The 17,327-nt window shown below is 35.4% G+C and overlaps 1 protein-coding gene and 1 pseudogene across 1 annotated transcript in view; one reads left to right on the top strand and one right to left on the bottom strand.

The window, feature by feature from the left end:
• CTDSPL2 (CTD small phosphatase like 2) overlaps positions 1-17,327 on the bottom strand; it is a 92,750-nt gene that overhangs the window by 45,530 nt on the left and 29,893 nt on the right. The window contains exon 2 of the mRNA XM_019644871.1: positions 16,058-16,267. Within this exon, the coding sequence (XP_019500416.1) occupies positions 16,058-16,243 (186 nt within the window). The 5' untranslated portion in view covers positions 16,244-16,267. The remainder of the gene's footprint in view (positions 1-16,057; positions 16,268-17,327) is intronic.
• LOC109384071 (heterogeneous nuclear ribonucleoprotein A1-like) lies at positions 1,910-2,865 on the top strand (annotated as a pseudogene).

The following is a 17,327-nucleotide window of genomic DNA, read 5'->3' as shown; positions in this document are numbered from 1 at the left end:
CAACTAGATTGAAGAACAAAACGACAGCAACTTGTCTGTTCCCCTTCCCCCAACTCCCCAGCACTGTTCCCATCCCCCCAATTCCCCAATAAAAAATCTTTAAAAAAATTAAAAAAATAAAAAAAAAATAAAATAAAATATGAGAAAATATGTGCCAAAAATTTTATATGCAGCAAAACTGATTTTCTAGTATAAAGCGCACTATCAGCAACACTCAAGAGCTCAGAATATTGTTCCTAAGAATGCTTTCTGTGACATCTACTAGAAAACGAGCTTTAGACATAAAAATGACTACAATGACATGAGGACTGAGGATAAGCATTAAACATACCGAACATATGTAGAACCTAAATAACTAAAACAAATGAAGACTAAAAGATAGTATGTAATGACTACAGGCTCAGAATGTATAGACATAAAACTATAAAAAAATTGGTGGGAGATACATAAGCAGTTTTTCTTAAATAATTCACTTTAAAGGCATTCTAAGACAGAAAGTTGACAGAATTCATTTCCAGCTGATATACACAAGAAATACTAAGTGAAGTTCTTTAGGCATAAAATAAATAATACCAGATGGGATCCTAAATCTGCAGTAAGGAATGAACACCACTAAGGCAAATATATGAGTAAATATAAAAGATCTTTATGTTCATGATTTCTACTGTGCTCTTACCAGCTATCTTCAAATAGTTATACTTACTATAATCTCTGTAGTCTCATTATGATCCAGTAAATTATTATTTTGAAGGCTCAATTTTTCTACATATGTGGGAATACAATAAGAGTACTCCTGTTGTTTTACAATATTAAATTTGGTTTTTAAAATTATATCTAAAAGTTATTTTAGAATTTAGTAATATTTTAAAAGAAAATTTGTAACTTTATAATAGGTCAATGCATTTAAAAAGGGAGATTAGATGATTTGTGATTTAAATCCACTGCTGTTCTGATGAAAGGTTTAAACTTATATATTAGCATTATCTTATTCACAAAAAGGGAAAATGTACTCCAAAGAAACTGGATGAAATTGTATTTTATGAATTACAAATGAAAGTATGATAAACCTGTTTTCGCTTTGGCGGTCTAAATTGTCTTATTGTGTCTTATGTCATATAACATTTTGAAATTGAATTATGGTGACAATAATTGTACTGTCATTTGAGATCATTCAGCACTTTTTTAAAAAAGAATATTTTAAAATATACACATGATGAGTTCTTTAAAAGGCAAAATTGTTACACATATTCAAACTAAAAATAAAAGAGCCAATGAAGTATCTTAAAGAGTAAGTTATAGGGCCAGCCGAGTGGCGTGTTGGTTAAGAGCTGGCTTGGGACGCCAGAGGGCCCCGGTTCAGATCCCACATATGAGGGCCAGTGACACTGCCCTCTACAGCTAAGATGCTGAACAACAGCTCAACCTGGAGCTGGGCTGCTGTGAATCGCTGGCGACGGTGTAGGTTGCAGCCCCTGCTGCAGTGGGTTGCCATGGGCTACCGTGTGTAGCCAGAGGCCAGCCTGAGCGGCTGTCCAGAAGCCGGAGACGGATCTGCCTCGCCCGGGAAGAGCGCAATGACGGTGCCAACTTGGGCCAGTGAAGCAAAGTCCTCCACAACTAGACTGAAGAACACAAGGACAGCAACTTGTCTGTTCCCCTTCCCCCAATTCCCCAATAAAAATCTTTTTTTTTTTTAAAAAAGTTATATTGCATCAGTTGAAAAAATGTACACAATAACTGAGACTTATAAACTCTTTTACAGTTGATAGTGCTGAAAGCCTATTGGATAAAAAGTTAGTAAAAGAAACAGGCACTTCTAGTTTTCAATGATAAAATAAATTGCTGAATTAAAGACTTCAGTGGATGCCGCCAAGTAAGCATTGTTAAAGTCTCCTTTCCTGCGATCGTCATGTCTAATTCAGAGTCTCCCAAAGAGCCCGAACAGCTGCGGAAGCTTTTCATGGGAGGTGTGAGCTTTGAAACAACCAACGAGCATCTGAGGAGCTATTCTGAGCGATGGGGAATGCTCACAAACTGTGTGGTGATAAGAGCCAAACACCAAGCGCTCTACAGGCTTTGGGTTGGTCACATATTCCACTGTGGGGGAGGTGGGTGTAGTCGTGAAGGCAAGGCTGCACAAGGTGGATGGAGAAGTTGTGGAACCAAAGAGTGCTGTCTCAAGAGAAGATTCTCAAAGACCTGGTGCCCACTTAACTGTGAAAAAGATTTTTGCGGTGGTATTAAAGAAGACATGAAGAACATCACCTAAGAGATTTAGAACAATGTGGGAAAAGTGAAGTAACTGAAATCATGACTGACTAAGTTAGTGGCAAGAAGAGAGCCTCTGCTTTTGTAACCTTTGATGACCATGACTCTGTAGACAAGACTGTCATTCAGAAATACCATCCTGTGAATGGCCACAACGGTGAAGTAAGGAAAGCCCTATTTAAGCAAGAGATGGCTGGTGCTTCATCCATCCAAAGAGGTGGAAGTGGTTCTAGAAACTTTGGTGATGGTCATAGAGGTGGTTTTGGTGGGAAAGACGATGTTAGTCATGGTTTCCTCTTCAGCAGTCAAGGTGGCTTTGGTAGCAGTTGTGGTGGTAGAGAATATGGCGGCAGTGGGGGTGGCTATAATGGATTTGGTAATGATGGAAGCAATTTTGGAGGAGGCGGAAGCTACAGTCATTTTGGCAATTACAACAATTAATCTTCAAATTTTGGACCCATGGAAGGAGGAAATTTTGGTGGCAGAAGCTCTGGCCCCTATTATAGTGGAGGCCAATACTTGGCCAAACCAAGAAACCAAGGTGGCTATGGTGGTTCCAGCAGCAGCAGTAGTTATGGCAGTGGCAGAAGGTTTTAATTACTGCCAGGAAACAAAACTTAACAGGAGAGGAGAGCCAGAGAAGTGACAATAAAGCTACAGGTTACAACAGATTTGTGAACTCAGCCAAGCACAGTCGTGGCAGGGCCTACCTGCGACAAAGAAGACGTTTTAGACAACACTCATGTGTATGGGAAAAAACTCAAGAACTGTATTTGTTACTAATTGTATAACAGGTTATTTCAGTTTCTGTTCTGTGGAAAGTATAATGCATTCCAACAAAGGGTTTTAATGTAGGGTTTTAAAAAATGCACCTATGCTCTTGATTGCTAAATGTAATAGTCTGATCATGACACTGAATAAATGTGTTTTTTGTTGTTGTGTTTTTTTAAACTTATCTGCAAATACAAAAAATGATTTAGTATCTGGCTTGCAGAACTGTACTTTGTGCCTCACAGATGAGGCTGAACTTTCTGTTTTTACTGTATTTATCTGGTTCTAGCATCAACTAATCATCAAAAATCTTTAATCATCAAAGATCTTCTTTACTGTGAATGCATGGTTAAACACAAGTGATACATAATTTTTTTGCATCTTATTTTATCCTGAAATAACTTGTGTTGACATTTGCACTAATTGTGCAAAAGCAACGATGGCTATCACTAATATCACCTTAGCAAATCAAGGCACTGACACCCAACAGTCATTGTATTTTTCATTGCCATGCACTTGCAGGGGAGGAAAAAAAGCTGGTTCTACTTAACAGTGATGTCCTTGATGAAGCTGTAAAATTAAATCTCAACCCTTAAATACGTGTTAACATTCTGTATGATGAGATGGGAAGTATACATAAAGTACTTCTGCTGCAAACTTGTGCTTCCACAATTGTCTTGGGGAAAAGTGAGTGACTGGGCTGTAACCTGAATTAGACTACTTTTTCTGATGGAAAATTACTTTTACTGGAAGTAGGTATTTTCTGAAAAGTGAACAGAGCAAGCCTGTCACTTCACATACAGTTGACAGTTTTTACCGCTAACAATAAAATTTGAGCTTTCAAGTTTTTGAATTTGAGAAAAGTTGAACCCAGAACCATGGGCTTGATAGCGTCCCAATACTTAAAGACTGTTTTGTTGACATCAGTAGGGGTGTTCACAAATGTGATTTTTAAAATACTGAATAATAAAATTCGTCAATATGTACACACATGGAAGATCTGCACAATTCAGTGAACCAGTTATTTTCCAAGTAACCAGAGAAGTTACAAAACTATACATAGGAAAAAGATCCACTCGAAGTGCAAGGTAGGCCAACAAAAAGATCATTGCACAGCTTTCAAATTCAATCTTGAAATAAGAATCTAAAAAACTACACAGTTGTCAAGTTTTGGAGTAGTATCAACAGGGTATTTGCAATTTTCTAAAAAGGACATTAAAATACTCTTCCCTTTTCAAAATACATGTATTTTTTTTTTGTGCTTCAACAATAACAAAATACCTTCTATGAAGCCACCATTAAGGTGGCAAAACTGTAAATAATGTCATGATTCCCACTGATTTCCATTTTGTTTTTAGAAAACAGTTAAGATATATTTGTATTAATGTAGTAGGTTTAGAATTTTGAATGAGTATTTTCAAATCCCTGTTTTAATATCCAATGAGATATATTGATAGATACAACCCACATACATATTTTTTTTCTAAGAAGGTATTTCCAATATTTCTAAAAAGGTAAAGGATCCTAAGATCAAAAACTTTAAGAACCACTTGCTTAAGAGGGACTACTAATGAAACTGTAAGAGAAAAGTTAAAAAGTCATTCCCCCAAATGGGGAAAAATTTTAACTTGACAGTTCACAAAAGAAGATCCACACATGGCCAACAAACACATAAAAAACACCCAACCTCATTAATCATCAGGGAAATAAAAACACAAGGAGATTACCACCCACCCCTATAGAGAGATTAAAGTTAAAAAGACTAACAAACCACATATTGGTGAGGATGTGGGTAAGTAGAACCATCAAACATTGCTAGATAGAATGTAAAATGGTACGAATACTTTGGAAAACAGCTGGGCAGTTTCTTAAAAGTTAAAGTGTCAACAAATAATGCTGGGACCAATAAAGTTGGACACTTACCTCACATCACCTACAAAAATTAATTCAAGACAGAAAAGCTAAATGTAATAACTAAAACTATAAAATGCTTATAAGAAAACCTAGGGCTAAATCTTCATCACCTTGACTTTGGCAATGGCTACTTATATGACATCAAAAACACAAGCAACAAAATTAAAAATAAACAATTGGACTTCATCAGAATTAAAAAACTTTTGTGCTTCAAACGGGTACACAAGAATGGGAGAAAATATTTGCAAATCTTATGTAATAAGAGACTTATATCTAAAATGCATAAAGGACTCTTACAATTTAAAAATAAACACAAAACAAGCACCCAATTAAAAAATGGGCAGGGCCGGCTGAGTGGCGCATTGGTTAAGAGCTGGCTTGGGAGGCCAACTCTGAGCACCAGGCCCCGGTTCGGATCCCACATGAGGGCCAGTGGTGCTGCGCCCTCTATAGCTAAGATGGTGAACAACAGCTCGACCTGGAGCTGGGCTGCCCTGAGTCGCTGGCGATGGCGTAGGCTGAAGCCCGTGCTGCAGTGGGCTGCCATAAGCTACCCTGTGTGGCTGGCAGCCAGCGTGAGCTGCCGAGAGCCGCTGTGAGTGGACGTCCAGAGGCTGGCGACCGATCTGCCTCGCCCGGGAAGAGCGCAATGATGATACCAACATGGGCCAGAGAGGCAACACCCTCCACAACTGGACTGAAGAATAAAAGGACAGCAGCTTGTCTGTTCCCCTTCCCCTGATTCCCCAGCGCTGTTCCCCTCCCCTAATTCCCCAATAAAACCTTAAAAGAAATATAAAATAAACAATTAAAAATGGGCAAAGGACTTAAAATAGACATTTCTTCAAAGATGATAAACAACTGGCTAATAAGTTCATGAAAAGAGGTTCAATGTCATCAATCATTAGGGAAATGTATATCAAAAACACAATCAGAGGCCGGCTGAGTGGCTCAGTTGGTTAAGAGCTCGCTCAAGAGTTTAACCTCTGAGCAACAGCGGTTCGATGCCCGGCCCGAGCTGAGCTGCCGCTAAGCTGCCAATAGGTAGCAGGATGGCTCAGTTAAAAAACAAAAAAACCAACAAACAAAAAAACCACAATCAGTTGCCATTTCAAAAACACCAGGATGGTTAAAATTTTAAAAAAACAGACAATAACAAGGGTTGATGAGGATGTAGAGAAATCAGAATGCCCATATTTTCTGGTAGGACTCTAAAATGCAGTTCCTTAGAAAGTTAAATGAAGAGTTATCATATGACCCAGCAATTCGACTTAGGTATACTGCTAAAGAGAAATGAAAATAGATGTCCACATAAAACTTATCTGTGAACATTCACAGCAGTCATTATTCATAATAGCCAAAATGTAGAAACCCAAATGTCCACTAACTGATGAACTGATAATCAAAATGTGGTAGAGCCATACAATGGAATTTTACTTGGCAATAAAAAGGAATGTTATGGTGAATGCTGCAATATGGATGCACTTTGAAAATATTATCCTAAGTGAAAGAAGACAGACATAAAGACTACATACTGTATGATTCCATTTATATGAAATGTCCAGGATAGGCAAATCTATAGAGATAGAAAGTAGGTTAGTGATTCCTTGGGGCTAGGGAAGGAGCTTACAGGTGATGGCCAAAGGGTACTGAGTTTCTTTGGGGGAATGATGTAAATGGTCTAAAATTGATTGTGGTAATGGTTACACACTATGTACATATAATAAAAGCTACTGAATTTATACCTTAAATGGGTAAGTTTTATGGTATGTAAATTATAGCTCAACAAAGCTACCACACACACACACAAAAACACATACATCCTCTATATTTGATCTAGCAATACCAATCTTAACTTAAATATATGCCCATACATGGACTCGAACAGAAATATTCATAACAACTTCATTCATGATAGCCAGAAACAAATAATCCAAATAGATGGATAAAGAAATTATGCTATGTGGTATACTCACGTAACGCAATACTACTGGGGAAGAGGAGGTAAATTACAGATAAACAGGCAGTATAAAAAATGAATTAAAAAACTATGCTAAGTGAAGGAAGCAAGACACACATCGTATGACTATAATCATATGAAACTCTAGAAAAGATTAATATGATCTATAATGATAGAAAGCAGATCAATGGTTGTCTAAGGTGATGCTGTGAGAATGTCTGTAAAGGTACTTTTTGGTCATGGGTGTTTAAATCTGTTAAAAGTCATGAAAACTTGGGTGACTGGTTAGCTCCAATGGTTAGAGCATGGTGCTGATAATACCAAGGTCGCCGGTTCAATCCCCACATGGGCCACTGTGAGCTGCGCCCTCCCTAAAGAGTCAACTATGTCATTGTAGCATGAAAGCAATGTGTAACCAATGACTATGGCTGTTCCCCAATAAAATTTAAAAGTCATGAAAACATATATTTTAGATGCGTGTGTTCTATTTATTTAATTATACTTACATAATTAAAGTTAATTTTTTAAAAGTCAATATAGGAGATAAAGTGGAATTCTAAAAGATAACTAGTTCACCAAAAAGGCAGGATAAGAAGAACAGAGAAACAAATAACAAACGGGATAAATACAGAATAAGAACAAGATGGTAGACTTTAAACTCAAACATTAATAATTACATTAAATGTAAATAGACAAAACATTACAATTTAAATATAAATTCATAGGGTATATTTATACACAGAGTGGAAAAAAAGTACATCTTACAAATGCTAAGCAAAAAAGCTGTGTGGCTATTATCAATACTAGGCGAAGTAAACCACAAGGCAAATAACATTGCTACAGGTGAGAGACTTCACTGTGGTAAAAAGAACAATTTACATTCAACAATCATAACTGTGTATGCTACCTAATAAAAGAGTATCAAAATAAATGAAGCAAAAACTGACAGAGCAGAAAGGCGAAGTAAAAAAATTCAGAATAGCTGGATTTTAATATTTCTCTTAGAAATTGATAAAATGAGTTTAAAAATAGGACATAGGAGATTGAAATATTATCAACCAACCTGATCTAATTAATATTTTCAGAATACCACATGGAACAATTCCAAAATACACATATTTTTTTCAAATACACACGGGAAATTCACCAAGAGAGGCTATATGCTAGAAAGCGTAAAAAAACTCCAAAGAAATGAAATCATACAGAGCATATTCCTGGATCACAATATTAAATTAGGAATTAACAATTAGAAATATTTGGAATGTCCAAATACATGGAAATTAAATAACACATTTCTAAATAACCATGGGTCAAAGAATAAATCATAAAGAAAATAAGGTAATAAAAATATAATGAGAATATGTGGGGAAGCAGTACTTTAAAATTTCACAGCTTTAAATACTTACATTAGAAAAAAATTAAAGTGTATTATTAATGATCTAAGCAAGGGGCTGGAAAACTACAGTTCAAAAGCCAAGTCCAGCATGTTGACTGACTTTATGTGGCCAGCAAGCTAAGAATGTTTTTTATATTTTTAAGTGGTTGGTGGGGAGGGGGATCAAAAGAATAGCACTTCATGACACATGAAAATTACATGAAATTCAAACATCACTGGCCAGTCATGCTCATTCATTTATGTATCATTTACAATGGAAGAGTTGAGTAGTAGCTGCAACAGAGACAATACAGTCCACAATGCCTAAATTTTTTATATTGAAAATATTTACAGAAAAAGTTTACTGATCCCTGATCTAAGCTCCCACTTTTAGAAACTAGAAAAGTAAATCAGAGAGAAGAAAATACTAAAAATAACAAAATAAGTTAAATAGCAAACAAAAAAAAGAAAATGAGCAAAGACCATGTTGGTTCTTTGAAAAAATAAAATTGATAAAACTCTAGCAAGACAGATCAAAACAAAGATATATCATAAATTATCTACATCAGGAATGAAAAGAGATCCTACAGACATTAGTTAATTCAGGAATACTGCAAATCTTTCACTAAATAATTCAACAACTTGGATGAATGGACAAATTCCTAGAAAAACACGTAATATAACCAAAACTGAAACAAGGAAAGGTAAACAACCCTACACATATTAAAGAAATCAAATTTATAATAAAAGCTATCTCACAAAGAAAATTCCAGTCACATTCCAGAAATCCCACTCCAGAATTTACCAGTGAATTCTACCAATTATTTAAGGATGAAATAATACTAAGCCAACACACATTCTTTCAGTAAAAGCAGAGGGAACAATTCTTGACTTGTTTTTACACCAGCATAATTCTGATCCAGAAACCTGAAAGTATTACAAACCAAAATAACTACAGACCAAAGCTTTCATGAACACAGAAATAAAAATCTTTAAAAACCACAAAAAAAAAGCAATCAAATCCAGCAATACTTGCAAGTTCGGTTTTCCATTCAAAAAAATTTATGTACTACTCCACATTAAAATAAAAAAGTGAAATCTGAAGATCTCAGTAGATGCTGAAAAATCTTTGACAAAACTCAACATGACAAAAACTTTGAGCAAACTAGGAATAGAAGGGAACTTCCTCAAACTAATAAAAGATAACTATGAAAACCATTTGGCTAACATCATACCTAATGGTAAACAAACCCTTTTCCCCTAAAATCAGCAACATGACAAGGTGTTTGCTCCCACCACCTCCACTGAACATTGTACTAGAGGTCCTAACCAATACAATTTAGTAAAGAAAAATAAAAGGTCTAGAGATCAGAAAAGAATAAAACTGTCATTATTTGGTAAATGAAATAATTATGTATATATGAAAACGTATGAAATCTTAAAAAAAAACTAGTGCTATTAATTTACCAATTTCATATGGTACCAGGTCAGTATAGAAAAATTCTATTTATGTATATTAACAAACAACTAGAAAGCAAAAAATTTCAACGTATACCATTTAAAACAGCATCATAAAACATTAAATATCTAGGAATAAAACAAATGAAAGTTGTATAAGACAAGACCTCTACATTACTGGGAGAAATTAAGAATACCTATATTAATGAAGAGATCTATTATTAATTGGCAGACTCAATATTGTTAAGATGTCCATTCTCACTAAAAGATCTACATATTCAATATAATTTCTATTATAATTCCAGTAGGCTTATTTGAGAAATAGGCAAGCTAATTCTAAAATTTATATTTACGTATAAAAGATCTAAAATAATAAACTTGAAAAAGAACAAAGTTGGAGGACTTTCTCTCATTTCAAGACTCACTATAAAAGCTAAAGTAATAAAGAGTGTAGTGTGGGTATAAAGATACATATATATCTTTTATGTATATATATAACATCAATGGAACAGAAAACATTTCAGAAATAGATCCACACATATAGCCTTTAATTTTCACTCAAGATACGAATTAATCTAATCTGGAAAGGAAAGTCTCTTTAACAAATGTTGACTAACTGGATAGCTGTGGGGGAGGGGGCAGAAGAGGGGAAAGAACTTTTCCTTCTCTTATCCATCCATCCATCCATCCACTATTTATGTATCATTATGGCCTCATGGGTTATTTTATTCTAGAGGTTATAATCTGTTACTACCCAAGCCCTAGTATGAGATATCTCTTCAAGGAGCCCTTGTTCCTTTTAGTGAAAGATACAATAGTATTTAGAAACTAAGATCTGGGTGCTAGGTATACACAGTTCAACAAAGAGGGAGGAACTATATGAATAAATGCATGTTTGTAGGTTTGTGTGTGTGTGTGTGTGTGTGTATGTAAAGGGAGGGAGGGAAAGAGAGTAGAGAGAGAATATGAATATGAATTAAAACAAATTATCTTCTCTGTCATTAAATTCAACCAGCCAGTCTGAGCTCCTAATTTTTTTCATTCCATAATAAACGGTAAATTATTTCATTAATCTAGCTGTTAAAGAACACAACTAGAGCAACTTGCTTAAATGAACAAGTGAGGTTTAACTTTGGTAGGAAGGAAGAAAACAGCCAAATAAAACTATGAAGCTTGGTAATATAAAGGTCAAAGAAAACAGTTTTCACTTAATCACATTTTATTAAATTAAGGGGTATAACCCCATCAGTGGATTATAAAATCAATTTAAAATACTAGAATCACCTTTGAAAGGAAAATAAGAAACAACAGACTAAAGAAGAAAAATCAGAGCATATCAACTACATTAAAGATGAGTTTTGTTTCATATGTATAGATGTATTATAAGATGTATTTCTTTCTGTAGGTCATAGTTAAAAGATCTAAAAACACTCATTTAACATAACAGGTAAGGATTTCACTATTTCATTAGATTTATAACCATATGGAAATTGGTGACCCTTAACTTTGACAGCATAACAGTATTTAGGTATCATTCTGTTATGTGTGGGAAAACTCTAGAAACTACCTATTTAGGTGTAGAGAGATACATTTTAGTTGTGAGGCCTTCACTTCAAATATATATCAGAAATCTTATGCTAAAAGCAGAAAGGCTGCATGTCAACAATTCCTGAGTACTCTTGCTGACACATTCCTAATTCCGAAATCTGAGAAGTGGTAAGTCTTTGAATCATAAAATCTGGATTTGAAAGAGACCTGAGGTTTCATTCATCCTATTACCAGCTGAATTGTGTCTCCTAAAAACTCAACAGTTGAAGCCCTAACCCCTAGGACCTCAGAAAGTAACCAAGGAGACAGGGCCTTTAGAGAGGTAATTAAGTTAAAATGGGGTCATTAGGGTGGGCCCTAATCCAAAACTGACTGGAGCCTTTACAAGAAGAGGAGATTAAGACACAGACAACACAGAGAGGTGGCCATCTGCAAATCAAGGAAAGGCCTCAGAAGAAACCAACCTGCTGACATCTTGATCTTGGGACTTCTAGCTTCCAGAACTGTGAGGAAATAAATTTCTATTGTTTAAGCCACCCAGTTTGTGGTATTTTGTTATGGCAGCCCTGGTAAACTAAAACACATCCCTGATATACGCTAAATAAACCACCTATGCTTAGATTACCTAAATAGTCTCATGCTAATTTATGCAAAGTTAGAACCAGAACATAGATGAAAACTTGTTAGCAATATAAAAATGGGTCAGTTATAGGAAAATGGCAAGAACACCAGTAGCCATCAGTCCTAGAAATCATAAAAGTAAAAAAGAGCAAAAAAGTAGGCTCATATAAGGAGAGCAAGTTTCAAAAAACCAGACTCATGAGATAGGCATGAAAGCAATGTCAGATATCTTAGAAGAGGCACAATTCAAAAGAGAAAGCAAGAAAGCTCATCTAAAAAGTTCAGTTCTAGCCACGTAACTTCAAAAGTTCAAAAGAAGAGAAAAAGGAAAGGTACCAAACAAACCAAAGTGGCAACATAGGGAGCTGTCTAACGTGGTTTTGAAAAGGACATTTGTGGAAATAAGAGAAGTAGTCTATCATCCAGTCAGAAAGACTAAAGATAGAGGATAATGATATATGCAAAAAATACTAGGAGGAAAAAACTTCCTGTAAAAAGAATAAGCTTCAAACTTTGAGCTGATGATTGACTATAAATAAATGACAAAGTGGGCAGCACTGGAAGACTCAACTCCTATTCACTTTCATCAGGAATAATTTTCAGTCTCTATAGAAGACAGGTAATGCTATCAAGACAATATCTAGCTACTTTGGGACAGAATGATATAGGAGAATGAGCACAGGTATCACAGTCAAATGTACATAGGTTTAAATCCCCAGTACTGTTGCTTACCAGAGGGGCAGCAGTGCAAAGTGGTTAAGAGTGTAAGCTCTGAAACCAGTACCTGGGTTTCAATTCATGTTGCCACTTAAAGCTAAGTAACACTGCACAAGTTATTTAACCTCCCTGTGTGTGTCTCAGTTTCCTCATTTGTAATATGGAGATCATGGCACCCACTTCATATGGTTTATAAGGCTTAAAGAAGTTATTGCACTTAAAGCACAGTGAAAACAGTGCACAGCACATAATAATTGCTCAATAACTGTTATTGTTTATTTGTTCTTTTTTATTCTGGGCAAGGTATTTATTGTAATTGTTGTTATTATTACTGACACTGTACAGGTTTCCTAAATTTACTAAGCCTCAGTTTTTCTCTTCTAAATAATATTAAAAGATGGTTTAAGGATTAAGGAGATACTGGGTATAAAACACCTAATAGATACTCAATAAACAGTAGCTGCCAACTCCTATTCAAATTTTGAAAAGGACAACGATGCTATATTTAAGATACTAAACATGATCAAGTATTTTATAGATACTCAAGTAAAATTTTAGACTATCAAAGAGATGGTGTAATGACAATGTAGATAAGAAAGAAATGACAATTAGAAGCCAGTATAAACTCATTGGCAATAATACACAAAAAGCTAACCTTTTCATTTACTTCTAGCATAGGGTTAGTAGACTGAGAAGAAAACAGTGTACTCTGATTTTGATAAAGCATTCAAATACTAATTTTCATAATAATTTATAGACTATAATATAGAAATCTGGGATGAATGACAGTACAATTAAATGAATTTGTAGCGGGGCAGCTGGTTAGCTCAGTTGGTTAGAGGGCAGAGCTCATAAAACCAACGTTGCCAGTTTGATCCCCATGCCCTTCACAACTAGATTGAAACAACTACTTGACTTGGAGCTATGGGTCCTGGAAAAACACAGTTCCCCAATAAGAAAATAAAAAACAAATTTAATTAAAAAAATAAATTTGTAGGAAAAACTTTGCCCCAAAATATTCATGAATAAAACACTAGCTTGCAAACAGGTTTTTCAGGGCCCTATACTATTTAATTAACATCTTTGAGTAAGCAGGCGTTAATGACAAATCCTAGATGCTGGTTTTTTTTTAAAAAAAGAGAAGAAACTCAACAGCAAATTCTACAGAAAAACCCTGAGTGTTTTAGTTGACATGGGCAAAAATTTGCTGACCAACAAAGATACCTAACTACTAAAGGAGAGAAAAAAACATGATATGATACAATATGATATAATATAATGCTACATTAATAGAAGAATGCCCAGATCAAAGGAAGAAACTATGAAGAGAAGTCAGAAGACATAGGAAAAACCTATCTTCACTTCTGGTTGTTACTTTTCATGAACAGAAAAAGGTGACCAAGATGTTGATCTATATCATATACCGTGATATAATCAAAACTAGAAAATTTTTAGCCTAGTGATTGAGGTTTTGCATTTGAACATGCAAAAAAGAACATATAAGAACGTAAAGGATAGGTTCATCTTTCCTCAAGATGAGGAATTTTACAACATTTAAAGTTGTTCAGAGAATGACTGACAAATACTAACATTCCCATCAACAGAGACTGATGACAACCAATTAGGAATTTACAGATTCAGAATTCATGTTTCTGGAAGAAATCTGATCTTTGTTATATGATAATACTAGAATACTCCTGCTTTTCCAAAATAAATAAGTATATATATACACACACACATAAGTTAACGTAAATTAACTCAAAGAAACTTTTAAAAACTGTATTTAAAATTAACAAAGGAAATTTTGCTTATATTGTTAGATAAACACAATAAAACCATCAAAACAAAAAGACAATCTCTACAAACACAGAATACTTCTAAATCTTGGGCAATGATTCACAATAAGTAGGTTTTGTTAGTTATATATGACAGCTAAATCTATCACCATGAATAAGTCACCACAGTGATTTACTTATCAAAGTGATAAACTTACATTATAATGAAAATTTTATCATATATAATAATCCCAATAGTAAACAGTGATTAAAAAATCTATATACAATGCATGTTAATAACACTATCCATTTATAGAGTGCATTAAAATTTCTCAAACTCCCTTTCCATCTGTTTGCCATCTACTCAAAAACAACTCTGAGGCTGACAAAGCGGTTGGTATTAATCCCATTTTACTGTCTTCCTGAGGTTCAGAGGGGGAAATGACTTTCTTCAGATCACTCAAGTCAGTCCAAAATATGAATCTGGAGCATATGACTTGTGGTCAGCATACACTCTTTCTTTTTTTTTTTAAAGATTTTATCGGGGAACTGGGGGGAGAAAAACAGCATTGGGGAAGGGGAACAGACAAGTTGCTGTCCTTTTGTTCTTCAGTCTAGTTGTGGAGGACGTCACTTCACTGGCCCATGTTGGTTGTGCTCTTCCTGGGTGAGGCAGATCGGCTGCCAGCCACTGGATGGACACTCACACCAGCTGCCGGCTGCTCACGGTGGCTGCCGGCCATTCATGGTAGCTTATGGCAACCCACTGCACCAGGGGCTACAGCCCACACCATCGCCGGCGACTCAAGGCAGCCCAGCTCCAGGTCAAGCTATTGTTCACTATCTTAGCAGTAGAGGGCGCAGCGTCACTGGTCCTCATGTGGGATCCGAACCAGGTACCTGCTGCTCAGAGCTGGCATCCCAACACAACTCTTAACCAACGCGCCACAAGGCCAGTCCCATTCTTTCTTTAATACCTTTGTTTTCTCTTTAATGAAATAATACATTTTAATTGCACAAATGTTAGAATTCAGAGAGGTAAGAGAAATCATCTCCCCAATTAAAACAATGTTTTAATAATATTAAGGAGAAACCTCCTTTTATTTGAAATGAAAAAAAAATGTGGGTAAAAGAAAACTCAAGTAAAATTCAAGTAAAAGAAATTTTTCTCTTACTTCCCATAAAACTGTGCTTAAAACAGAAGGCAAAGAGGATCTGTTAAGTACACTAAATAGTGTTTCCTTAAACAGCCATTAAATACCAAAGGTGCCAAAAAAAAATGTACACATATTTTAAGAGATGTTATCTATGCTCAAGCAGCAGTTTGCTGTAATCAGAAGTGTCTGGACGCTGTTGGTAACCACTTTGAGCACCTCTTGTAATTGCAGAAGTCAAACATGACTTGTATTCATCTTTTGTTATTGGTATATACTGAGTATTAAAATTAATACAGTTTTTTCCTTTCTTAAAATGTGTATACATATTTTTGGCACCCTCTGTAGTTTGCATGTTAATACTCTTAAAATAACACCAAATGTAGACACGTTCCCTTAAAGTGAGTTCTAGCAATATCAGAATTCTCATCTTTACATGCTTAATAAAACCCTAAACTTCAATTTTAATGATATAAGTACAAGGTAAAACCATTACCTTGGGTGTGCTTCCTTTAATGAATTTTTTAATCGAAGACAACAAGCCGGTTTCATTCTTCGGTGGTTTTTCTCCTCCTGAAGGCAAGCTATCATCAACCTCTGAATATTTCCTCTTTGCTCTGGCAGTGCGTTGTGTTTGGATTTGATTTGATTGCTGAGAAGCTTTCCGTGTTCTCAGCCTCATCTTTTATAGGTGCCACATGTAAAACTATAAGAGATAAATAAAAAGGGTTATTTATTAAAATTAAACCTAGCATATCCATATTTTCCCAGCTTATAAAATAAAACTCTCTTCATTAAAAAGAAGTCCAGGTCTCTAAGGGATTGAAATGAGAAACTAAAAATTTAAGTGAAAGGCACTGTGCTTTGAACCTCATAGTATACATCATCACAAATAACCTTCCCAACAACTTCTGAAATATCATCTTATGATCGAACACTAAAGAGTGTGTGTCCTTTTTCCATGTCACCCTGCTGCCTCCACCTATGCAGACATTAGCATTCATTTACTCATTCATTCAATAAATATTTATTAAGCAGTGACCACATTTGAGGCTCTGGGCAGCTAGTAAATAGTAAACAAGACAGGGAAAGTTTTCTGCCCTCTGAAGCTCACAATGTAGTATTAATAGAAAAAACCCTCAATCAGTAAATGAATTAGTTCTATGAACACAATTCCTATACTCAATAATCATGTAAGTATAACAAGAGAAGCTGGATCATTTTGTGGAATTCGATCTTACCATACATAATGATACTTTAAAAAATGAATTCATAGCAGAAAGAAAATATAAGGCAATCTACTTGAACGCTCTCATTTTATGGATGAGAATAACAGTGGATGGCAAAACTGTCCCAAGACTTAAAGGTAGTTAAGAACACACCCTGAATTAGAATCTGTGAAACAGAACACAAAACTACTAAACTAAGAATTAAGACATGTGAATTCTAATCCTACCTCAATCATAGCTAAGCTACAGTCACAACTGTTTTTTCACCTGCATAAATACATTCACCTTATCATCTTGAGGCTCAAAATGAAAAGGAATAATAAAGCTACTCACAACAGTGAATACATTCACAGAAAGTCTAACTCCACTTAAGAACTCTAAATTCCTGGGTCCGGCCGAGTGGCGCGATGGTTAAGAACTGGCTTGGGATGCCAGAGGGCCCTGGTTCGGATCCCACATATCAGGGTCAGTGACACTGCCCTCCACAGCTAAGATGCTGAACAACAGCTCAACCTGGAGCTGGGCTGCTGTGAGTCG

This window comes from Hipposideros armiger, unplaced genomic scaffold (assembly GCF_001890085.2).
Source record: "Hipposideros armiger isolate ML-2016 unplaced genomic scaffold, ASM189008v1 scaffold_92, whole genome shotgun sequence".
Lineage (NCBI taxonomy): Eukaryota > Metazoa > Chordata > Mammalia > Chiroptera > Hipposideridae > Hipposideros > Hipposideros armiger.
Note: the sequence above shows the minus strand (reverse complement) of the source record. Positions and strands in the feature narration are given on the sequence as shown.